Source organism: Sus scrofa, chromosome X (assembly GCF_000003025.6).
Source record: "Sus scrofa isolate TJ Tabasco breed Duroc chromosome X, Sscrofa11.1, whole genome shotgun sequence".
NCBI lineage: Eukaryota > Metazoa > Chordata > Mammalia > Artiodactyla > Suidae > Sus > Sus scrofa.
In genome coordinates this window covers 74,950,267-74,977,275 of record NC_010461.5, presented here as the reverse complement: position 1 = coordinate 74,977,275, position 27,009 = coordinate 74,950,267, and the positions used below count along the sequence as shown (strand labels likewise).

At 35.2% G+C, this 27,009-nt stretch overlaps 1 protein-coding gene across 8 annotated transcripts in view; it reads right to left on the bottom strand.

Annotated features, from left to right (window-relative positions):
- The window catches only part of PCDH11X (protocadherin 11 X-linked), a 729,120-nt gene that overhangs the window by 214,655 nt on the left and 487,456 nt on the right, over positions 1-27,009 (bottom strand). For all 8 annotated transcript variants that reach the window (XM_021080416.1, XM_021080417.1, XM_021080409.1 and 5 more), the window contains one exon: positions 8,935-9,133. In XM_021080416.1, the coding sequence (XP_020936075.1) occupies positions 8,935-9,133 (199 nt within the window). The remainder of the gene's footprint in view (positions 1-8,934; positions 9,134-27,009) is intronic.

Genomic DNA, 27,009 nt, shown 5'->3' with positions numbered 1-27,009 from the left:
TATTAAAAATCATCCACTTTCTCATTGCTTTTAAGAGCTATGCACATAATAGGGGAAGACATTTCTGAGAAAAATGATAAATTTATAAAGGCTAATTTCACCTATACCACTTAGAAGAACTTTTTAATGTAACCTGCAATTTTTTCCAACATAAGATTGATAGAAATAAGGTGCCAGGCAATTATTTACTTTGTTTTTATTTTAGTGGAACTGGGACTACAATTACTGAAATTATTGATTAAAATAGGGGAAAAAATTGGTTCAACAAACACTGTCACTTTATTCTCTGTTGGGAATCTTCATCATTCAATAAAGTTGTAAATTGACAAATTACAGAAATCATGGTAAGACAACCTATCTATAATTATTCATTATTTAATGATTTCCTTGATATACTCACTAGCCGTTGAGTGTTCTGTTGATGAAAGCTGTTATAAGAACTGCAAGTTACTGTGCAACTTAAAAGTGTTGTGGGGACAAAACATATTACTATAATGTTTCTCATTCATTAAAATCTATAAATTATTTTAAAATAAGAAATCAGTATGTGGCTAACTCTTCTAAACAGGCCAAGTCACCCAAAAGTTGATTGTATTATCTTTCAAAGAACTACAAAAAAGAACAAATGGCAAACATACTTGTCTTATAGGCAAAGAGAAGTGAGAAGTGAGAGTAAAAGAAGTAGAAGAAAGACAGAAGAAGGTCATAAAAAGAACTACCTCATGGCTCATATATAATATAAATATAAATGTCAAATGAATTTATTATATGGTGTAGGTAGCTTAATAAAAATTTAGATGCAAAGGAAGGCTTATTGTGAAGATAAGGCCACATTTTCTATGTCACTGAAGGTGGTTTTTCAAGCGTACTGACATTCCAGACCTAATGGCATTGGCTTTCAATTGGCAGCTTGTGCCAAGCCCCTAGTGCTTGTCATTTTCAAACAGAAAAGACAAGATAAGAGATTGCTTTACTTAGAGTGGCCTGCTTTTGAGTGATAAACTTCTATCTAATCCATATTATATATAAGATACTAAAGATACACTCATCTTAGTGGCTCTCACCCAAATGGAATCCTGTAAATGTCTTCAAATTTCCAACTTTAGATGTACACTTTTCATTTTGATCTGTGACTTTTGTGACTTTTATTTTTTAAGATCATCCCTAGTATAAATCCTTCATTGCCTTCACAAAGCCTAGATATTCCAAATGAGATGTCATTTTTCGATTGGTCTGTATGGTGATTGCATTTCCTCCATAGGAAAGTTTGATATGATAGGATAGTATAAGATTTGTTTCACCCATTTTCTTATTATGGTATATATTTTAGCTTTCCTAAATTTGAACAGAAAAAAAAAATTGACTTTTCAAAGGCCTGTCAGTTGAAGGGGTAAAATTAATACATATTACAGAGCATCTGCCACTAGATAACTGTTTTTATCTGCCTAAGCTCATTTAGTATACAGACTACTATCAAGTGTGCCTTATTCTTTCCCAAGCAATGGCAGACAGCTGAATTCTTGGGTGGAACCATTCTTTCTCATCTATTTATATACTCTATTATTTACATAATACATCAGGGACTAAAATAAGCAAGAAGTCACAGGCAGTATTCATGACCGAAGTGATTGTGAGAATGAATAAAAGTGACTTTGATGTTATTGGTAGCTTAAAAAAAAGATTACTCTATGTGAAGGATTTTTTTTTTAATTTCAATAGAAGTATAAAGCTATAAGTTGTTGTCTACTGGCAAGGCACTGAAAGTTAGCAGGCATTTGTCTTATACCTTCAGAATCCAGGAGCATTGAGTTCAGTCCCTTTCTCCAAGTGGGGCGTAATTAATAGAATTGATAGTTGGTAATGTCACGCCTTAGAAATGCTGGATGATTTATCTTTCAAAACTGATGATTTCAGGTTTCTTGAGTTGATTCAAATTATTTTACTTTTCCCTCCCTGGAATGACACTCCTATATGGGCTAAGAATGAGCACAGTTTTAGAAAACTATCTTTCAAATACCTAGCCAGCAGAGACAAAATTGGCCTGGGTGGATAATTAACCATTAAAAGGAGCATAACTTCTCTTTCTTAGATTAAACACATTTCTTATTTAACAAAATGATGGCATTCGATTTTATTTTGTTGTAATATAGGAATGGATGTGTGGCTTCCCTCAAAAACGCATTAAAAAATATTGGAGGGCTTATGAAGTCAAAGTTCCTGGGTATTTGGCAACAGCAAAAGTAACTAACCTTTATATGAGTAATATTTGCTAAATTGTAGATTTAGATGAATTTCTGTAACATCTTCTGGAAAAGTAAGGGCTACTGACCCCTAAAATATATAAACCATTATTACTCTTCTTTCTAACCATCTGAATGGTATTATTTCATTGAATTTTTCAGATGAATAATTAACACGGTGCTAGTTTATCATATTTGCCTGAAAAAAATACTTGAGTAGTTTCATTTTGTCTTTAGATATCTGACTCAAAATGCTTTTAATTATAAAGGGCTGGGTTTTAATGATCCATTATTAGATGATCCTTTTAAATGTTCTTAGTTTTTTTTTAATTTTACCAATTTCTACATTTAGAATTAGATATTCAACCAATCAAACATTCAACTAATATATACCATAGTGTTATTCATGTCAAGAGTCTCAGCAGAACAAGACAATTTGGCATTTCTCTGAATAGTACTCTAGTCAATCAAACTAGTCTCTCACTTTCTATACCAATTAATTAGATTACTGGTAAAGGATCAATCAAAATGTGTTGTCAGGGAAAGATTAATCACTTCCTTTTTTGTGAATTAATTAGTACCACATTAGAGTGCTTAGCAAACCTGATCTAGTGAAAGAAAAATGAATGTCAAAGAGATGTGTTAACCTAAGAGATATGCTAACAGAGAGATTCATCATTTTTAAATTAATGATAAAATATATTCCTCTTTATTTTAAATATAGAAATTCTTTAGCCCTAAGTGCTCTTGGAATTCTATTTTTTTTTAATTTTGCGTCAGAGAAATGAATAAAGCAAAAGCAAAACCTTACAGAATATTTTTTTAATTTGATGAAATTTTACACATATTTTGTTACTTTAAGTTCAAGTTTTAGATTCTAGATCAACTATAACACTTTCAGATAGAGTGACATCATGTGTGAAATGACCACATCCAATGAATAAGTTTCCAAAAATGCAGAGGATGTAACTTTTGCAGTTGAAAAACATTAAAACACGGGTTAAATGAAGTTTTTTTTTCCTCTTCATTTAGGAGGATTTTCTCTGAAAATGGACTATTAACTGAAGACTGATGTGAATCTCTTTAGTAACTTTTTTTTTCACCATTTATCTTCCAAAGAAACATGGATGTTGTCTATGATCTGTCAAATCATAATATGCCAGCAGATGATTACAAAGTTAGAAGTAGTTACCCTTTTTATGCCATCTTACCCATTGTGGGAGAGTAGAAATGGAGTATCTAAGGGAAAACAAGTACACACATTCTGACTTCATGTGTATGAACTACACAGAAATCTCTGAAGTTTAACATGGTAGACCCTGGCTAATATTTCCATGTGTCTCAGAATATTGTCTGAATTATTATATCAGAGCCATGTTTTACAAAAGAAAGTTGGGAAGTATTTTTAAGTCTTCTCTTCCTAAATTATATTTTGCCTGATGCTGCTTGTAAATAAATAGGTATGAACACAGGGCTATGTGTAATTTAGTGTGTTTAGAGTAGTCCCAATAGGATCACACTGTCCTCAGATCTCTCAATTAATACTATATCTCACTCTCATCTTCTGAGATGGCCCACCCTCTGTCTATGGCATGGGAATCTTTCTCAATAAACCTGCTTTCACTTAAAAAAATAGCTTGACATATAAAATTCTCAGCAGTACACAGTCACACTCTATTGTCTACTAGGGCCACAGTCTTATGTGTTGCCACAAGATTCTCTGAAAATGCAAAGACTTAACCTGTGATGACAGCATTCACAGTAACCCAGCATCAACCAATAATGCTACTTATGGGCTGGATTTCTGTTTATGTTTTTACCTAATTAGCTAGCTTCAAAGAACAGTGTGCCTTTGAAATGGTACATAGAATTTGAAGAGGTTATGATAGGAGCAAAGCTCTGGGACGTAGGTTATTAACCGAGGAAAAAAAAAACTTCATTGAATGGCATTAAGCAACCCTCATACCAAAGGCTAAAGTCAGGAGATTGCCACTGTGAAATTTAAAAATTTAAAGAGCCTTGAAATGGAATGAGATAGAATGTTTTACTAAACCTGCTTTCTGAAGGAGAAATAATTGGACTGAGTTTGCTTGTTTCTTCTTTATCTTTAAAAGGAAAGTTAATATTCTTGACAAAAGACTCAAGAGAATGGATAATATAATTTCTTCATCTAATCAGAAGATTTTTATCAACCTGGGAACTATATTTTAAACTAGTATTAATAAATCCCTCTAGAAACTTTTGGAGAAAATCTTATTCATAAAAGTTGCATTTCTATCCATTTTTGTGAACTTACAAAGAATTTCCAGAACTATGTATTATTTTGGGTGATTCATTAGCATGAAAGAAAGCAGACTGAAGATGTAATGCATTTAAAAATATGAAATGAGCACTGCATAAATTAATTCTATTGCTTAAGGAACACATTTATTTCCTCTAACAGTTTACATTCTTATTTGTAGTGCTATTGACTAACACTGCATGGTTTATTGGCTCCATATCACAAAACCCATTATTATGTACTATTTCAGAGCTATAGGGCTTCTTTTTAAAGAATCAAAGTACCTTATAATCTGTAATAGCCTAAAGAGATTATTTTGCTATGGCAAATTTTGCATCAGCTATTTTTTTTTCCTTTTAGTCAAAACAGAACACACATGCATATGTTAAAAATCTCACTGGTATGCCACATTAAGATAATAGAATTTTCATGTATGGTGTGAGGTTGTGCTCTAATTTCATTGATTTGCATTCTGCTGTCCAGGTTTCCCAGCACCACTTGCTGAAAAGACTGTCTTTTTCCCATTTTATATTCTTGCTTCCTTTGTCAAAGATTAATTGACCATAGGTATCTGCGTTTATTTCTGGGTTCTCTATACTGTTCCATTCGTCTGTCTGTCTGTTTTGGTACCAGTACCACACTGTCTTGATGACTGTAGCTTTGTAATATTACCTGAAGTCTAGGAGAGTTATGCCTCCTGCTTGGTCTTTGTTCCTCAGGATTGCTTTGGCAATTCTGGGTCTTTTGTGGTTCCATGTAGATTTTTGGACTGTTTGCTCTAGTTCTGTGAGAAATGTCATAGGTAATTTGATAAGGATTGCATTGAATCTGTAGATTGCATTGGTGAGTATGGCCTTTTTTACAATATTAATTATTCCCAACCCAGGAGCATGGAATATCTTTATGTTTCCTTACATCTTCTTTAATTTCCTTGATTAATGTTTTATAGTTCTCGGCATATAGGTCCTTTACCTCCTTGGTCAGGAGTATTCCCAGGTATTTGATTTTTTGGGGTGCAATTTTAAAAGGTGTTGTATTTTTGTATCCTTTTCTAATATTTCATTGGTATATAGAAATGCAACTGACTTCTGAATGTTAATCTTATATGCTGCTACTTTGCTGAATTTATTGATCAGTTCAAGGAGTTTTTGGGTTGAGTCCTTAGGGTTTTCTATATATAGTATCATGTCATCTGCATACAGTGACAATTTTACCTCTTCTCTTCCAGTTTGGATGTCTTTTATTTCTTTTGTTTATCTGATTGCTGTGTCTATGACTTCCAATACTGTGTTGAATGAGAGTGGTGAGAGTGGGTATCCTTGTCTTCTTCCAGATTTTAATGGGAAGGCTTTCAGCTTTTCTCCATTGAGTACTATATTTGCTGTGGGCTTGTCGTGAATGGCTTTTATTATGTTAAGGTATGTTCCCTCTCTACCCACTTTGGTAAGAGTTTTTATCATGAGTGGATGTTGCATTTTGTCAAATGCTTTTTCTGCATCTATTGAGATGATCATGTAGTTTTTGACTTTTGTTAATGTGGTGTATGACATTGATTGATTTGTGTATGTTGAAAATAAACTCAAAATGGATGAAAGACATATATAAGACAAGACACCATCAAACTCCTGAAAGAGAACATAGGCAAAACACTCTCTGACATCAGCCTTATGAATATTTTTTCAGGCCAGTCTCCCAAAGCAACAGAAATAAGAGAAAAATAAGCCAATGGGACCTAATCAAACTGACAAGCTTTTGCATAGCAAAGGAAACCAAAAAGAAAACAAAAAGACAACTTACAGAATGGGAGAAAATAGTTTCAAATGATGCAACTGACAAGGGCCTAATCTCTGGAACATACAAGCAACTTACACAACTCAACAGCAAAAAAGACAACAATCCAATTGAAAATTGGGCAAAAGACCTGAGTAGACATTTTTCTAAAGACGTGCAGATGGCCAACAAGCACATGAAAAAATGCTCAACATCCCTGATTATTAGCGAAATGCAAATCAAAACTACCACAAGATACCACCTCACACCAGTCAGAATGGCCATCATCAATAAGTCCACAAATAACAAGTGCTGGAGGGGGTGTGGAGAAAAGGGAACCCTCCCGCACTCTTGGTGGGAATGTAAGCTGGTACAACCACTATGGAGAACGGTATGGAGGTACCTTAGAAAACTACACATAGAACTACCATATGACCCAGCCATCCCACTCTTGGGCATATATCCAGACAAAACTTTCCTTGAAAAAGACACATGCACCCGCATGTTCATTGCAGCACTATTCACAATAGCCAAGACATGGAAACAACCCAAATTATATAAATTGACAGACAATTGGATTCAGAAGATGTGGTATATACACACAATGGAATACTACTCAGCCATAAAAAAGAACAAAATAATGCCATTTGTAGCAACATGGGTGGAACTAGAGACTCTCATCCTGAGTGAAGTAAGTCAGAAAGAGAAAGACAAATACCATGTGATATCACTTGTATGTGGAATCTAATATATGGTACAAATGAACCTTTCCACAGAAAAGAAAATTATGGACTTGGAGAATAGATTTGTGATTGCCAAGGGGGAGGGGGAGGGAGTGTGGTGGATGGGGAGCTTGGCATTAATAGATGTAGACTATTGCTTGTGGAATGGATTAGCAATGAGATCCTGCTGTGTAGCACTGTGAAATATGTCTAGTCACTTATAATGGAGCATGATAATGTGCAAAAGTAGAATGTGTACATGTATATGTAACTGTGTCATCATGCTATACAGTAGAAAAAAAATTGTATTGGGGAAATAACAATTTAAAATAAGATAATAGAATTTTATTTAAAGTGAAATATTGTGCTTACTGTACTTGTATTAAGGTTCTTTACTAAGGTCCTATTATTGTCCAAAATGGACAGAATTCTCTTGGAATATGGTTTAGAAGGAAGTTTCTGATTTAGTGAGAGAAGGATAATTAAAGGAATATCCATTTTCATACAAATCTAACAATATTTATGGGTTAATGTTTATTTTATTTTTTTTTTGCTATGAACAATATTAGCCACCCTCTCCCAACAGATATAGTCACAGTTATGTATTTCTATCAGAAGTCATTATGTCATGTTGTACATAAGTAAATTAAAGGTAGATTAGTGTTGCATATTATAGAATTTTTCATTCTCAGAATTAACACAGATAAATTGCTTTAAGTATAAAATTGAATATAGAGATAGGTGTTTAGGACTTCTAAAAAGTCTCTAAAATGTGCATATTGAAAACAACTTTAATATCCAGTGTCTTATTTGTAAGAAAGAAAAATGTTGTTATACTGTCATTGCTTTTGTATGTTTAGTCTTTGATTACCTCCTGATGTTTAATCTATATCTTTCCCTTTTTTTTTTTTTGAGTTTTCTAACGGTAGGGGGTTAGAACACAATGATGGGGAAGACATTTTGTTTTTAAAACTAGATGTTTATTTAAATTATATATTCACACAATCCCTTATGCTCAAAATAGCTTTTTAAAATGTCTATTTAATGTGAATTTATTTTATATGTTTATATTAGTTATTTGATCCATTTTTTTCATATATTTTTAGATACCTATGGCTCTTCTCTATCACATATGTGGTATGCTCTTTTGGACTTACACAGGTTTATGTACATAAAGCATATCTGAGGCAAATTATAATTCTTTGAATACAAGAATCTTCTGAGATATGTAAACCTTATCAAATTTGTATTTCCTAAAATTATGAAGTAGGGATATTTAAGATACAAATTTAATGGAGTTCTCTATTTAGTATCAAATTCATGATCCTTTTTAAGAGTTCAAGATCTTTGGATTGTGTAAAATATAGCCTTTATGCTTTCAGTCTGGAGACCAAATCTGAATGTCTTTCTAAACAGTAACCTGGCTTAAGGTATGTGGTTTCAACACATTATTGAAAACCTCAGACCAATTCCTTTACATTGGAGTCAGGATCACTTATTTACTCAAAAAAAAGAATTAATTTTCTATGGTTCTTATCTCTATTAAAAATTAAATCTTAAAAATAATTTATATGGATTATAAAAATAGTTTATTAGTGCACAAGTAAATGAATAAAATAAAGCTACTGATTATCTACATATAAATACATATATATGTATAGGTAAATAGAAAATTCTATCTATGCATAAACAAAATGACTATATTAAATTTCATAATAAATTTCAAAGTAGATATGATCACATATTTCAAAAATTATAAACTAACTGCTGCATATATGCCTTCCACCTGATTCTGTATTTTTACCTTCTAAAAAATGTTTTCCTAGGATAATTAAACGGCAAGTGTTACTATGGCTACAACTGTTTGACTTGCAAATACAATAAGCCATTCATACAGCAGGACTAGGGATGTATCACTTACCAGATTCAGGATCAGAGTTGCCATCCCCTTCAGTGCGATTGTTGGGTGCAGCATGATCAAAGTACTCCTCCTGAGGATAGCCAAGGGGCAAGGCATGGGATGTGCTGGGAAGGCTGCCTGTATCATGGTCTCCCAGTCCGCCATCACTGCTGCTTTCCTGAGAGCCTTCTGGTAGGTGAAATGTGACACGCCGCTGGGACTGAAAGGAAGACAGAAAATTACAGGGTTTCAGCTATGATCTGAATATTTGCTTAATGCATCCAATTTAGAAAATGTATTATTTTAGCTATCTAGTGAAGTCACAGTAACATTATCTTGAGTTGTGAACAATTTCAGGCTTTTGTGAATAGTCAGCTCTGTGTTCAAACCTGCTTCACCTAGCAGCAGAATTGCTTTTATTATATTTTTAAACAAGGCACATTCAGTTGCAGAAAAAAAGTCAACTTCTTCTAAAGCAAGAGGCTGTCACCTATGTAGACATTTGAGTAAATTGGAAATTCTGATTATCATTTGAACATGGCTTTATTTAACTATAATTTGACAACAATTCATTTTTTGAATAATAAGCATGAATAAATATAACAAAACTTTATTTCTGTATCTGTAAGATTCTGGCAGGGTGAAACAGTAAATAATAATTCAAATTTATTCAATCATGTAAGCTTATGAATTAAAGGTACAAATCATCTTTTCAAAGAATCTTAGGGGCAGGATTTTGAATTGGAATTCATTTAAATCAATTCTATACTCTAAAAAATAAAAAATAATCACACGATGGAAAACAGTTGATAATTATAAAAGCAAACTATAGGTATTGTGAATTGAACTTTGGCACTTGCCATTAGGCTCTACATGGATTAAATGAGCCACTGCAGCTACCAACCTGACCTGCAGCACCCCCTAAGCAGAACTCAGGGTGAAAATCTGGAAAAACTAGAACAGGTCTTCAGATAGTTGGAGATTTTTAGAAGAGTTTATGTGTCCAATTCTTGCATCTCCTCATATCTAGAAAAACACTAAAATTCTTCATGGTGATGTCTGCTTCTTGCAACCTTCGGCAGAAAACACATTTTGTAAAATGTGTGTATGGCTGCATGCACCTTCCCCTCACCTATATCATATCCTGATATTCCAGGTAAGGAATATTCCCCCTTTCCTCTTTGGGGCAGCATTTCAGAGCTATCTGAAATACTGCCACATTGGCTGTAGTTAATATAAAACAAAGGATGTCATGGTCATTTGTGAATGTAGTCACCTCCAAGGGTGAAAGCTGGTGAGTCCTACAGGCTGTGAAAACTCAGGATACTGGCCCTGATAGCAGAGGTGCATATGAAAGAAATAATTTCAGTAAGTTCAGGCCTCTTTTGTGTTCCCACTACCTGCCCTTTGTTGCAAAAACTCCTATATATCCTAGCTCCTCCCTCACCACCTCAGAGGGGAACAGTTTCTCAGGGCTACCTGAGATGCTGTCTCCTGGGCTTAAGTCCTAATTTTGCCTCAAATAAAAATTAACTCTCAACATTCAGGTCGCACATATTTTTAAGTCAACAATATCCTTTCTGATAGTAATTATAGCAGAATATAAAAAACAGATACATGCCAGCATATAAAGACAAAGCATTTGGTTCATGGCATCCAGGAATGTGATAATTCCACTAGATGCAGCAGTAGATGATTTTTTTTTCAGCATTACTATATGTGAACTAGTCACCACAATTAGCCCTGATAACAGACCTCACCTCTTGGTATTCAGACCCTTATGGACTTCTCTACCACAATAAATATGAGTAGACCCTATGTAGAAAACCTTGCAGCTTCTACCTTGCTCCCTTAGAATATTCATTTAGGAAACTCAGCTTCCTTGTCTGACTACTGGGAGACTGCCATACTGTGAGGAAGCTCAAGCTGGCCACGTGGACGGACTCTCTAGAAAGAAAGTATAATAACCAGAGAGGCCCAGCTATTCAGGTAGCAAGCGTATATATGAAGAATCTATTCTTAACTTCAGAGCTTATGGCCTCATTTGGAGCCATCTATCCCAGCCATCTCCAGACATTTGAGCCACCTTGAGATACCAGTTATGGTGGAGCAGAGAGAGCAATCTCTCCTATTACTACGTAAATTCCTGAACTAGAAAATGTAAAGTACAACTGATTTTTGTTTTATGCTCCAAAGATTAATGATAGTTTGCCATACAGCAATAGATCAACCAAAACACTTAACTACTAGTAGTATAAAAGGTGCAATTTAGAGATGATTAAGAAATTTATACATATCAAAGGGCACATGTAATTAATTAGGTACTAGAAATTTCCATGACAGAATGCATATATTTTCACAAGTTCAGTTTAACAGTCAGCCATTTCTTTAGGTAGAAATATGAAAACATTTGAAGATCATTGCTATAGTCTGCTTATGTCCTCTAAAAATTCATATGTTTAATCCTAATCAACATAATGGCATTTGGAGGTGCAGCCTTCAGGAAGTGATTAGGTTATAAGGATGGATCTTTCATTAATGGGATTAGTGTCCTTAGAAAAGCAGCCCTAGAGACCTCCTTCTCCCCTTCCACCATGTGAGGACAGAGTGAGATAATTTTATCAGTCCAGCAAAGCTGCATTTGACTGTTCTCTCTCTGAGAAACTATAAACTCATTTAGTTATAGTTAAACTTTATTTAATTCCAAAACTTATTTATAGTTGTTAATATATTTTCAGCCACTCCAAGATATAAACATTTATGATTACAAACTTTTTTAAAAATGTAAGACCTGAAAAACAGGAAATGTTACATTGTAGACATTTATCTACAATTAGCTATTATATCTAACTTAAAGTCAAGATAATACTTAACACATAAAAAATCATTGTAGGGGAGTTCCCATCATGGCACAGCAGAAATGAATCCAATTAGGAACCATGAGGTTGCGGGTTCGATCCCTGGCCTTGCTCAGGGGTTAAAGATTGAGCATTGCTGTGAGCTGTGGTGTAGGTCACAGATGAAGCTCGGATCTGGTGTTGCTTTGGCTCTGGCATAGGCCTGAGGCTACAGCTCCAATTAGACTCCTAGCCTTGCAACTTCCATATGCCATGGGTGCGGCCCTAAAAGGAAAAAAAGACAAAAAAAATCATTGTATATAAAATAGGCCTGTTTAGTGTGAGACTAATTTACAGTTGCTTCCACTACAATGCTTAACTGTTGAGATATTTTAATTTTCAGTGAAGACATAAGTAATATATTTCAAGTATTTTTATCATTAAATTTTTCAAAGCATTAGAAAATTCATCCTATAATCTGCATTTCTTGTTTTTAGCTCAAATCAGTCAAAATCCCAGAATGTACAAATGCTCAGAAATAATATTGGTGTCACCTAGGTGAATCATTTACAGGCTAACTATCAAATTCCCAACATTCTTGGAAATGGGATTAGGATGGCGGACTAGAAGAACTGGAGCTCAACTTCTCTCCTAAAAACAACAAAATTCATAACTAAAGACTGAGCAATCTTCAACCAAATGGACTGGAAACCTTAAAAAAAAGATATCCAAATCCAGAAGAAAAAGAGGAATCCACACCAAAGGGTAGGAGGGGCAATTATGTGATATAAGCAACCCCATAACTCCCAGGTGGGAAGCCACACAGACTGGAAACTAACTGGTTCACAGAGACTCACCTACAAGAGTGAGAGTTCTGATCCCTACATCAAACTCCCACATATGGGGATCTGGCACTGGGAGAAAGAGACCGCAGAGCATCTGGCACTGAAGGCTAGTGGGGCTCATGTAAAAGGAATTCCACAGGACTTGGGGAAATGGAGATCCCATTCTTAAAAGGTGCACACAGACTTTCACGTGCACTGAGTCCCAGGGCAAAGCAATGTCTCCATAGGAATCTGGGTTAAACCTGACTGTAATTCTTGGAGGACCTCCTGGGAAAACAGGGGTGAATGTGGCTTCATGTGCAGGAAGGACATTGGAAGCAAAGCTCTCAGGAATATTCAGCAGCATGCCTTTCTCTGGAGGTGGCCATTTTGGGAAAATCTGGCCCACCCATCAGTCAGCTGCTGAAAAGCCCCAGGCCAAAAAACAATAATACAGGTGGGAACACAGCCCCCCCCATCAGGAAACAGGCTACCAAAAGACCCCCCAGGCACACAGCCACCTCTAATCCCATCCAGAGACAAAGCCCCACCCACCAGAAGGATTAGAATCAGCTCCACCTACCAGTTGGCAGACATCAGTCCCTCCCATCAGGAAGCCTACAGCAAGCCCCCATACTGATTTCAGCCATAGGGGTGCAGACACCAGAGGTACAAAAGGCTACAACTCTATTATCTATAAAAAGGTCATCACACCAAAAACCTATAAAAATGAAAAGACAGAGAACTATAACACAGATGAGGGAGAAAGGAAAAACCCCAGAAAAACAGCTAAGTTATGAGGAGATTCTCAGCTTTCAGGAAAAAAACTTTAGACTGTTGATGCTAAAGATGATGCAAGACATTGGAAATAAACTGGAGGCAAAGATGGATAACTTACAGGAAACACTGACCAAAGGGATACAAGATATAAAACTGAAACAAGAAGAGATGCAAAATAAAATAACTGAAATAAAAAATTCACTAGCAGCAGCTAACAGCAGAATACAGGAGGCAGAAGAATGAATAAGTGAGGTGGAGGACAGATTAGTAGAAATTATGGATGCAGAACAGAAAAGAGAAAAAAGATTGAAAACAAATGAAGAGAGTCTCAGAGAATTCTGGTACAACGTTAAACACACCAACATCCATATTATAGAGGTGGCAGAAGGAGAAGAGAGAGCAAAAGGGACAGAAAATATATTGAAAGAGATAATAGCTCGAAACTTCCCTCACATGGGAAAGGAACCACTCACTCAAATCCAGGAAGCACAACGAGGACCATATAAAATAAACCCAAGGAGGAATACCCCAAGACACATTATTAATCAAACTGACCAAAATTAAAGACAAAGAGAACATTTTCAAAGCAGCTAGGGAAAAGAAACAAGTAACATACAAGGGAACCCTGATAAGGTTATCGGCAGATTTTTCAGCAGAAACTCTGCAGGCCAGAAGGGAGTGGCATGATATACTTAACGTGATGAAAGGAAAAAAACTCCAATCAAGATTGCTTTAACCAGCAAGGTCTCATTCAGATTTGAAGGAGAAATCCAAAGATTGACAGATAAGCAAAAGTTAAGAGAATTAATCAACACTAAACCAGTCTTACAACAAATACTAAAGGAACTTCTCTAGGCAGAAAAGAAAAGACAGCAACAGGAAACAAAAATACCACAAATGACAAGGCTCACCAGTAAAGGTATATATATAGAAAAGATACGAAATCATCCATGCACAATTATGCCACCAAAATCAGAAATCATGAGAAGAGGTGGGGCAGGGCACTGGAGATGCACTTGAAAATAAGAGAAAAACAACTTAAAACAATCTCATATATATATAGCCTCTTATTTCAAACCTTCAGAATTACCGCAAACCAAAAATCTACAATTGATACGCAAACAAATAAGAAAAAACAACTCAAATACAACGCTAAAGAGAGTCATCAAACCAGAAGAGGAGAGAACAAGAGAAGAAGGGAAGAAAAAAGAGCAACAAAAACAAATCCAAAGCAATTAATAAAATGGCAATAAGAACATCCATATCAATAATTACCTTATATGTTGATGGACTAAACGCCCCAACCAAAATACACAGGCTGGCTGAATGGATACAAAAATGAGACCCATATATATGCTGTCTTCAGAGACCCACTTCACTTCTAGGGACACATATAAATTGAAAGTGAGAGGATGGAAGAAAATATTCCATGCAAATGGGAATCAAAAGAAAGCTGGAGTAGCAATATTCATATCAGACAAAATAGACTTTAAAGTGAAGAATATTTTAAGGGACAAAGAAGGACATTACATAATGATCAAAGGATCAATCCAAGAAGAAGATACAATAATTTTAAATATCTACACACCCAACATAGGTTCACCACAATATATAAGGCAACTGCTAGCAACATTAAAAGGACAAATCAACAATAACACAATCATAGTGGGGGACTTTAACACCCCACTTACAGCAATGGACAGATCATCCAGACAGAAATTCAATAAGGAAACACAGGCCCTGAATGAAGCATTAGACCAGATGGACTTAATAGATATGTATAGGACATTCCATCCAAAAGCAACAGAATACACATTCTTCTCAAGTGCACATGGAACATTCTTTAAGATCGATCACATCCTGGGCTACAAATCCAACCTCGGTAACTTTAAGAAAATTGAAATCATGTCAAGCATCTTTTCCAACCACAATACTACACAACTGGATTATATCAGCCACAAGAAAAAAACTGCAAAAACCACAAACATGTGGAGACTAAACAACATGCTACTAAACAACCAATGGATCACTGAAGAAATCAAAGAGGAAATTAGAAAATACCTAGCAGCAAATGACAACAAAGATACAACACTCCAAAACCTATGGGATGCAACAAAAGCAGTTCTAAGAAGAAAGATTATAGCAATACAAGCCCACCTCAGGAAACAAGAAAAAGCTCAAATAAACAAGCTAACTTCACATCGAAAGCAGCTGGAGAGAGAAGAACAGACAAGACCTAAAGTTAGTAGAAGGAAAGAAATCATAAAGATCAGAGCAGAAATCAATGAAATAGAAACAAAGAAAACCATAGAAAAGATCAATGAAATGAAAAGCTGGTTCTTTGAAAAGATCAACCAAATGATAAACCCTTAGCCAGACTTATCAAGAAAAAAGAGAGAAGACGCAAATCAATAAAATTAGAAATGAAAAAGGAGAAGTAACAATGGACATCACAGAAATACAAAGGATCATAAGAGGCCACAATATGCAACTATATGCCAATAAAACAGAAAATCTAGAAGAAATGGACAAATTCTTAGAAAAGTACAATCTTCCAAGACTAAGCCAAGACAAAATAGAAAAGATGAATGGGCCAATCACAAGAACTAAAATTGAAACTGCGATTAAAAAACTCCAAAACACCATAGTCCAGGACCAGATGGCTTCACTGGCGAATTCTATCAAACATTTAGAGATGAGCTAACACCTCTCCTTCTGAAACTATTTCAAAAATTTTCAGAGGAAAGGATACTCCCAAACTCATTCTATGAGGGCACGATCACCCTGATACCAAAACCAGACAAAGATACCACAAAAAAAGAAAATTACAGGCCAATTTCACTGACGAACACCGATGCAAAAATCCTCAACAAAATCCTAGCACACTGCATCCAACAATACATTAGAAGGACTGTACATCATGATCTGGTGGGATTTATCCCAAACATACAAATGTTCTTTGATATCTGCAAATCCATCAGTATGATACATCACATTAACAAACTGAAGAAAAACCATATGATCCTCTCAATAGACATGGAAAAAGCTTTTGACAGAATCCAATACCCATATATGATAAAATCCCTTCAGAAAGTGGGCATAGAGGGAACCTACCTCAACATGATAAAGGCCATATATGACAAACCCACAGCAAACATCATTCTCAATGGTGAAAAGCTGAAAGAATTCCTGCTGAGATCAGGAACAAGACAAGGATGTCCACTCTTGCCACTACTATTCAGCATAGTTTCCGAAGTCCTAGCCACAGCAATCAGAGAAGTAAAAGAAATAAAAGGAATCCAAATGGGAAAGGAAGAAGTAAAACTATCCCTATTTGCAGATGACATGATACTATACCTAGAGAATCCTAAAGACTCTACCAGAAAACTGTTAGAGCTCATCCATGAATTTGGCAAAGTCGCAGGATACAAAATCAATACACAGAAATGGATGGCATTTCTATACACTAACAATGAAAGAGCAGAAAAGGAAATTAGGGAAGCAATCCTGTTTACCATCACATCCGGAAGAATCAAATACCTAGGAGTAAACCTACCTAAAGAGACAATAGACCTGCACTCTGAAAACTATAAGCCACTGATGAAAGAAATCAAAGATGACACAAATAGATGGGAGGAAATACCATGCCCATGGATTGGAAGAGTCAGTATTATCAAAATGACTATACTACCTAAGGCAATCTGCAGATTGAATGCAATCCCTATCAAATTACCCATGACATTTTTCACAGAACTCGAACAGAAGATTTTAAAGTTTGTTTGGAAGCGCAAAAGACCCAGAATAGCCAAAGCCATCCTGAAAAAGAAAAATGGAGCTGGAGGAATCAGGCTCCTGGTCTTCAGACTATACTACAAAGCAACAATCATCAAAACCATATGGTACTGGCACAAAGACAGAAATATATATCAGTGGAACAGGATAAAAGCCCAGAATTAAACCCACACACCTACAGCCAACTAACCTATGACAAAGGAGCCAAGAAGATACAATGGAGAAAGGACAGCTTGTTCAGTAATTTTGCTGGGAAAACTGGACAGCCACGTGGAAAAGAATGAAATTAGAACACTCCCTAAATCATACACAAAAATAATCTCAAAATGGATGAAAGACCTAGACATAAGACCAGACACTGTAAAACTCTTAGAGGAAAACATAGGCCAAACCCTCTCTGACATAAACGAAGCGTCTTCTTCTCAGATCCACATCTTAGAGTAATGACAGTAAAAACAAAAATAAACAAATGGGACTTAATTAAACTTAAATGTTTATGCACAGCAAAGAAAACTCTCAACAAAATGAAAAGACGACCCACAGAATGGGAGAAAATCTTTGCAAATGAATCAACTGACAAGGGATTAATCTCCCGAATTTATAAACACCTTCTGTAGCTCCATACAAAAAAAAAAAAAAAAAAAAAAAAAAAAAAAAAAAAACAAACAACCCCATCCAAAAATGGGCAAAAGATCTAAATGGACAGTTCTCCAAAGAAGAGATACAGATTCCCAACAAACACATGAAAAGATGTTCAACATCACTCATTATTAGAGAAATGCTAATCAAAACACTATGAGGTACCATGTTATACCAGCCAGAATGGCCATCATCCAAAAGTCTACCAACAATAAATGCTGGAGACGGTGTGGAGAAAAAGGAACCCTAGTACACTGTTGCTGGGATTGTAAATTGGTACAACCACTGTGGAAAAGAGTATGGAGCTTCCTCAGAAAACTAAACATAGAACTCCCCTTTGATCCAGCAATCCCACTCCTGGGCATCTATCCAGAGAAAACCATGACTTGCAAAGTCACGTGTATTCCGATGTTCATTGCAGCACTACTTTCAATAGCCAAGACATGGAAATAACCTAAACGTCCATTGACAGAGGAGTGGATCAAGAAGATTCTGTACATATACATAATGGAATATTACTCAGCCTTTAAAAGGAAGGAAATACCAGCATTTTTAGCAGCATGGATGGACCTAGCAATTATCATGCTAAATGAAGTCAGCCATACAATGAGACAGCAACATCCAATGCTTTCACTGCCATGTGGAATCTGAAAAAAGGACAGACTGACCTTCTTTGCAGAACAGATACTTACTCACAGACTTTGAAAAACTGATGGTCTCCAAAGGAGACAGTTTGGGGGCTGGGGGGACGTGCTTGGGTTGTGAGATGGAAATCATATAAAATTGGATTGTGATGATCATTGTACAACTACAAATGTAATAAATTCATTGAGTAATAAAAAAATTCCCAGCATTCTTATTTCCATTATGCATCATGAATGTATAATTCCATATTAAACAACTGGTGAATGTCCTTACATTTCCATAACATGATTAAGTATCATTTTAGAAAGGTTAATCTGGCAGCAGAGAGGCTGCATACAGATAGGCCAGCCTGTGAATTTCATTATGGAACACTTGAGTATCATGTTCTAGAGGGCTCATTAGAACTACCTGTCAAAGTTTTCAAACTAATCATACAACCTTGCATTTCCCCTGACTCCAATTCTAATACAGCATGACCCAGCCTACCTTAGATTCACTGCCATTACCAGAAACTCTGATTAGAAAGGTTAATCCTAGATAAGGTTATTATTTTTAAAAGATTACCATATGCAGGGTTGTTTTTGATTTATATATAAAATATTCTTGATATCAAGCTATTTAACATATTTTAAGCATCTGAATTCCCAGATTCTATAATAATCAACAGCTTCATTCTGAATGTCAAAGGTTGCCTGCATTTTCCCATGGATCCTGTCTCTTAGCAAAAGAACTTATAATTACTCAACATATTATAAAGTAAAATGTGAAAATATCTTAGAAACTCGAAATTTTCACCAGCATTACATTGTCAGCACATATATCTCATGTGTAGATTCATAATTCCCAGTGTAGAAATTCCCAGATGACATATTTTACCATAGGCCTTTATTACTTGACACTATACTTGTAGTCATAAAATCTACTTTTTTAACTCAAGTTATCTTGCAGGATAGATCAGTTCACCTGATTGTTTTTTCACTGATCCATTTCATAAAATTCGAAAGGTCTGTCTCTTTTCTCATTTTCTCCTTCACATTATGTTTTTGAATTTTTTACCCTTCAAGATTTTTACTGTTTTTTAATACCATAGTTTATTACTAGCATGTGGAGGACGTTTTTCATGAGGCTTAATTTTCCAAGAATCACATATTCTCTTAGCCCTGATTATTTTGCCATTAATATTTTTTGCACTTGATAATTACTAAAATTTATTTTATTTCTTTAATTTTTAACAAACGAGTCAGATATATTCACTTGATAATTAGAAGACTATGTGGCTTGCCTCAAGAGCATTTTCCTTGAGTCATGTATGATTTGTTTCCACTCAATCAAAATGGAAATAATTTGTAGTTAGGTACCATAAATGTTCTGCTTTACAGAATGTTGTTGATTGGAAATTATTAAATTAGTCATTTGCAGGGTTTTGTGAATTTGAATTTACAAGTGTTTGAGAAAATACAACTGTGTGACAAGCAGTTAAAATAGAACAAAATGGAAATGAACATGCTTTGAAAGTGGCATGTGTCCAAAAATGATATTAAGTAATATTAAAACTAGATGCTAAAATTGACAGCAGACCATTGCAATGGTTTCTAAGACAGAACCAAAGTATTCATTAAAACAATTTTTAAATAAATTAAAAAATAAAAGAAATAGAGGAAACATCTCAACATTGTTTTTGGTTCTAATCACATGTAGATTTAGTGATTTACATCCAAATATATAAATCATCATAGGACCTTCATTAACCAGAGGAAGTTATATGGTATCCTCAAAACTATTCAAAAAGCGATCATGCCAGGAAGTAAGAAAGAAAAGAAAAGGCATGCAAAATGCTAAATATGTATCCATAAATTCATGTTCAGAATCATATCTACCTTAACTCAGCTTTTATATTTAATTTCAACACTTTTGGTTATTTGATTCTCCAGCTCAAAATGTAATAGAACTCTTGGTAGCAGCTGGAAATGAAAACATTGACAGAAGGTGAAATTTCTACCAATTATTACTAGATCTTGTGAGAATTAACATACCTCTTTTCTATCAAAGCAGGTCTTGGTTACTCTATTTTGTTTCTGCTTCATATGAGACACTGTCCTCCACCACCTTCTTTCCCTCTTTTCCCAGTAACAATTTGTTTCAAATTAGCCTGCCAAGACCTGACCTAACCAATGGGAAGGGGACAGACATACCACCTGTGTTAGGGATAAATGGGGGGGGTCTTCCCTCTTTTGCGCACACTATTTGAGCATTCATGCCTTTCTACAGAAGAGTCTTGTCAAGATCTCCCCATGTTCATGTGTCTTACTTTCAGACACTGACGTTCTGAGCCAGAGTCACTTTTCCCCAAAAATTTGTCTTCTGTAGCTATATAGAATGTGTGATTCCTCTACCTGACAAGCCTTCCAGTGTTTGAAGATATTTAAATTTCATATAGTCTATTCCAAACTACAAGCCCCATCTTAATTTGGTATCTGTAAGGGAGCAGAATTTGCCACCCTGAAATATGTCTTCTTGGCATATTATTTTAAACTTTCTAGCTTCTGAGTAAACATGGGAGAATCTCTGAAAACCAAGATGGAGTTACTCTTTTAGAAAAAACATTTTCATTTGTAAGGGAAAATTTCCATTTGTAATGGAGTCTCCCTCACTAGGGATGACTAAATCTTTAGAAACTCCTATCAATGGAGAAGTCACTCAAATTTGCATAAGGAACTTATTTATTGTGCCTTTCCTGGTCACCTCCCATAATAGACTTTCCCCACCCTCAACACCCTCTTTTCTCTTTAGTTTGGAGATGATATTTAAGGTGGGGCTGTAGCCATTTGGGCAAGTTACTCAGTTATACTGTATACATGTTAGTAAACTTTTGTGTGATTTTTCCACTGTTATCTGTCGCATGTCAATTTCATTCTTAAGCCAGCTAAAAAACCTAGAAGGTTAAAGGAAAATTTCTTCCTCCCCAACACATCATTTTCAGACAGTTTAGCATTTTACTAACAATTTTCCTTTTTGCTCATGTAGTTTATTTACATAATTAACAAATTCAGTCCTTAAGTATTTAACCTTCTATTCTTGGTGATAATATGTACTTGGGAGATAATGGATTTATAGATCATATATCATACAAAAAATCATTTTATTTTTCATAATATTAGTCAATATTTAATATTTTCAAGTTGTTAAATTGTTTGGAAATGTGTTTCCAAGACAGAAGCCCCAAGTTTTGTTTTTAATGGTGCTTTGTCTCTGTTGTGACTTCTTTATATTTGTGAAAAAAGTATTCTATTGCCATTGTTACACAACATGTCTGCTTAATTGATGGATTTTAAACAAACCAAATGTCATTCAAGCAATAGATGGTTTCTGACTCAAATTATATAGGTTGGAATCATTATGTAGTATGTAGTATGTAGTGAAAGACAAAAAGCTGGCATTGCCATTATCTTAGGTAGGATAGGATAGGGAGTTGGACCCAGGTGACTCAGGCCATTTAGTATTACCACAAACAGGAGGCCTGTGATCAAAGAATAAGGACATGCCCAGATACCAGAGGCATGTTCATTGGAGAGTACTTCCCTATAACCTATTCCCCATATGGATAAGGCACCTTGCACAAAAACAATTAGAGGATGAAAAATGTGCCCCCATACAGAGATCAAACAATACTCAGCCCTTACACGAGGTGCAGGGAGGCTGGGACAGGAAATATTGGTGGTCCTGGGGTAGGAGAAATTGGGCCCACAGTCAAGTCTGAAGCATGGTGATATAAGGGAAGACCCAGTTGTGAGTAGAGCCAGTCCCTACTTCAGGGCAGCCTGCTCTCTCTGAGGGCATGAATAAATTTGTCATACACTCCTGAGAACTTGATTTGAACTTGATTGCAATCTCCAAAGCAACTCAGAGTGGCAGTGTTTTTCTTTCAGGAGATGGACCAGGAATGCCCCCCCTTAAAAGCACCCTAATGAAAGCTGTAACTTTTGACCTAAGGCATTGTTGTTTTAAGGGGACACTGCCACGCCTGCCTAGAAAGCCTGCCTGCCTCCATCCCTAACATTGCGTTGGTTCTGATGTGACAGAACCACTGCCTCTATCCCAGCACTGCTGCAACATTTCCCAGCTGGAACAGGTTCCCTGACAGATGGCCCACCACTCCAAATCTTTGCTGAATGTATGCAAGAAATGAGAGAAATAACACAGAGAGATGTAACATTCTACTGCATAAACACTTGGAACAAACTATTCTCTTATTTAATGTTGGTAGAAATCAATCAAGAAAGTAGGTGTTGGTAATCAAATACCAGTTTAAAAATAATAATGAGTTAGAAAACTTCATAATAAAATTGAAGAGTGTGCACATAAGCTAGCATGGTAATAATTTGTTTAGTGTGTTCTACCAAACATTGGTAACCTGTCTACTTTAGACTCTTTCAAGTGTAAGTAAGGCATGTTTAACTTCATCTTCTTTACCTGGTGCTCATCACAGTACATCAAAAACAACTATACTCATGGAAAATGTGTCATATCTTAGAAATTAACATGAGATTAAAAGACCAATATTTCCCTTGAACACTTGATACTCTTGAAAAAATATTTAGAGTTCTATAATTCCCATTAATAATCAAAGAGTAAATTAAAATAGAGTCATCTTCCAGCAACAACTGTCAGTGATGGAAGATATCAGTAAGCAATGTAGGGGTGAATATAGTTGAGGGTGGAGAGAAGCAGAATTGCAAAGACTTAGTATCTCTGGTAGTGCCATACTCTTTTGTTGTGCAACTCTTTATACTGAAGTATTTTTCTAAAAGCAGACCTCCCTCTTTTTTTTTTAAGATACAAAGTAGAACACCCCTACATTCTGTCTAACACACACACACACACACACACACACACACACACACACACACACACAAATAGTATTAAAAATAACTTCAAAGTGATCTACAAGTTAAAAAGTTGGGGAAAAAATGATTATGCTACTGTCCCAGGAGAAAATCTATATGGCAGTATCCTTTCATTGCTTTTAAAAAGTTATATTCACATATTTCTTAAATACATATAAACTGGGAGGATGAAATAGATACTAGTGAAATATTTCATCTCCTAACCCCAAACCCACAAATCAATCTTATACATATATGTTAAATATAGTATTTAGATCTATTATAATGTTACTTTGGTTGCCTTTCTTTGTATTTGGGAATTAGGGAGAATAAAGCATGTGAATTCAGTAAAACTGATAGCTAGCTAAGGTAATCAGCTATTCAGTGGTTTTTGGAAACAACTAGATACACACAAATGACCTAGTTGATGTGGTAATAATGCAGATTCCAGGGCTCCAACCCTCAAATATTCTGATTGAGAAGGTCTAAGGTAGGACTCAGATGTTGAGTTATATAATCCCTTGACTGCAATTTCAGGGAGAAAAGAGGAAAAGAAGGAGTTTTGAATAGAGAGTTTGTTTGACATTTTAAAATAAATTGAGCTCAGAATAATGAGACTCTAACACCAGACTGTAATCTGATTAGGAAAATTTTAGAAAATCATTATTTCATAATTTTTAAACAATAGACATCTCTACTTGTGACAATATTGTATTTAATCCCATCTGCTACCTTGACATGCAGGGACTGATACACCAAGACAATTCATAGTGAATCTACTGAAGGGAAGCAAAATTTACCACCCCAAAATATATTTCTGTGGCATAAGGATTATTTTAGGCTGATTATCTTTAAGAAACATCAGACACAGGAGAAGCTCTGAAAACTAAGTAGAAGTTACCCTTTTCTAAAAGACATTTACAGAGTTCCCATTGTGGTTTAGCAGATTAAAAACTCAACATAGTATCCATGAGGATGTGGGTTCCATCCCTGGCCTCACTCAGTGGGTTAAGGATCTGGCATTACCCTAAACTGCTGTGTAGGTCACAGATGCAGTTTGAGTCCATCTTGCTGTGGCTGTGGCTTAGCCCTCAGCTGCAGCTCCAATTAAATCCCTAATCCAGGAACTATTATATGCCTCAGGTGCAGCCCTAAAAAGAAAAAGAAAAAGAAAAAGAAAAAAACATTTACATTAACGGGAGAGATTTCCATTTGTAAGGGTGGCACCCTCCCAGTGTCAGAAAGAGAAGGATGGATAACTTAGTCTCTAGAAACTCCTATCAATGAAAGAAGCTGACTTAAATCTGCATAACAACCATACCTTCTTTAACTGTCCTTTTCCTGAAAACTTCTCATTAACTGCCCTCCTCCCCCACAAGATTTTTTTTTTTTTCTTTAGCTGGAGATGGTATTTAAGGTTATTTCTTGGACCATTTTGGAGAGTTACTCAGTTTTCCTAGGCATCTCCCATGTATACAGAAGGTATACATGTTACTAAATTTCTGTTTTTCTCCTGTTAATCTGGTTTTTGATGAGGAGGTCTCAGCCAGGAACCCAGAAGGATAGAAGGAAATCTATTTTTCTTCCAACTCATGATGAGAAAAACAACTTTTGTTTTTCTTAGTTGCTGCCTAGGCATTTTACAGTATGATAACCCTGCTCACACCCAGAGTCTATAAACATTTAGATAAGAAGTTGAGTTTAGGATTCTCCCTCTAAGTTTCCACCTCGCTTTTCTTATGGCATCTTTTAAAATAACCACTTATGGAGTGCCCTTGTGGTGCAGTGGGTTAAGGATCTGGTGTTGTCACTGTAGAAGCTTGAGTCACTACTATGGCACAGGTTAGATCCTTGGCCTGGGAACTTCCACATGCCATGGGCATAGCCAAAGAAGTAAAAATAAAATGAAATAGCAACTTTAGTTAAGCCTAGAAAAAGTTAGTGACCTCCACCCCAAACACGTTATAAGCAACAGGTTCTTGCTACCCTAATTTCTAGCTCACTAGTGACCTGGGACAAAGGACCACCCTTCTGTCAACTCACTGAACCCTCCTCTGGCCCCTTATTCTGGGATCTGCAAGTAATAAATACTGTGACTTTACTTCCTTTGTGTGAGTGTATTGAAATTGTCCCTTCAAACAGAAAAACACCATAGTTTTTACCTCTCCAAACTGGGAGCTCAGATGCTGAGGGAGCTTTATGCCACCACATGTGGGTGGATGATACTCCCTCATTTAGCAAGTCATAATCTCTATATTCTTCATTCAATATACCAGTTTCAGCTTCCCAGCACACCCCAAAACTACAAAATGAAAACTTCTAAACTCGAATCATTACTTTCTACCAATCAAAAATATACATACCCAAAAGAATGTCTTTTTTAACCTTACAAAACTGGTCATTCCAAAACATTTGAAAGCATTAGTGGTAACATTTCTGGGATTTCTGTTGTCCAAATACTCTCTTTGTAGGTCATAAATGCATTGTATTGATCAAAGAAATCATGATTACTGACAATTTGTAATCTATTGAATAATTAAGTTCTATAATACTTAAGAATGATAAGATTAAAAATCAAAATTGGCTCTGAAGCATGAACATATTTACTCACAGGAATTCTGATTAATTATATTTGTATATATTTTTAAGTCACTATATCTATTTAACCACATAGTTTTATCAGCTTTTTTTAATTCATTTTAATTAATACCTACTGCTAGAATGACTTTGCATTCAGGAAATGTAATATAAAATTATGTTTTTATAACTTGATCATGCTCACATACAGTACTGTTCTGAATTTAAAAAAGGATGATTCCAAAGGTACTATATGTATTAAAATATATTTTCAGATTATTTATATGTATGAATGATAGAATAACACAATTTCTATTTAATAACCACATTAATTATTATTTGGTACAGTCTTTATAATACAAAATTCTTCTTCACTGAAGATAAGTTCAGTGATAAAATTGTTAAAATTAAATATATGAATTTGACACCATTGAGGAAAAAATTTTGCTATGATATGTTTGTACTTAGAAGTTCTATGAGCTCTCCAGTGTTGAAACAACTTCATTTATAATACTCTGAACTAAATATGACTCCAGGTTCAATACTGAATTCAACTAGTGTTCAAATTCAATGAATCTTCCAAAAGTTCTTACTTCTGAAGTGCATTCTACAATTTGGCTTAAGATACACAAATGGAAAAGATTAGATCCTACAGAATACATTGGGTCCCATTTTACAATGTTAAATGAGGAGTTTTATCTCTAGATATCTGATGTTCCTATGAGATTTTGAAATAATGCCTTTTAGTGCTTTCCACATCTGCCCCGTCAATCCTTCAGTAAGTGAACAACACATTGAATAATTATAGTTGTACCTAGAAATCATATAGAATATTTCCTTGGATGTCTGAAAGTGTTTTTAGTATTACTGATTCCCAACATTACTGAGCAATGATCTATTTTGAAAAGAATGATTTTGAACATATTTTCAAATCTTTAAGTAAAAGGTAAATAGCTTAGGAGTAAATGACAAAAGGATCAGGCTTAAGAACTGGTGACAGACACTTTAGGAATTGGCATTAGGTAATAACATTTAAATTCAGACAGAATATTAAAATTTAAATATTGTAGCATTAAGTTATTGCCATAAATAAGTAAAAAGATTTCTTTTTATTATTTT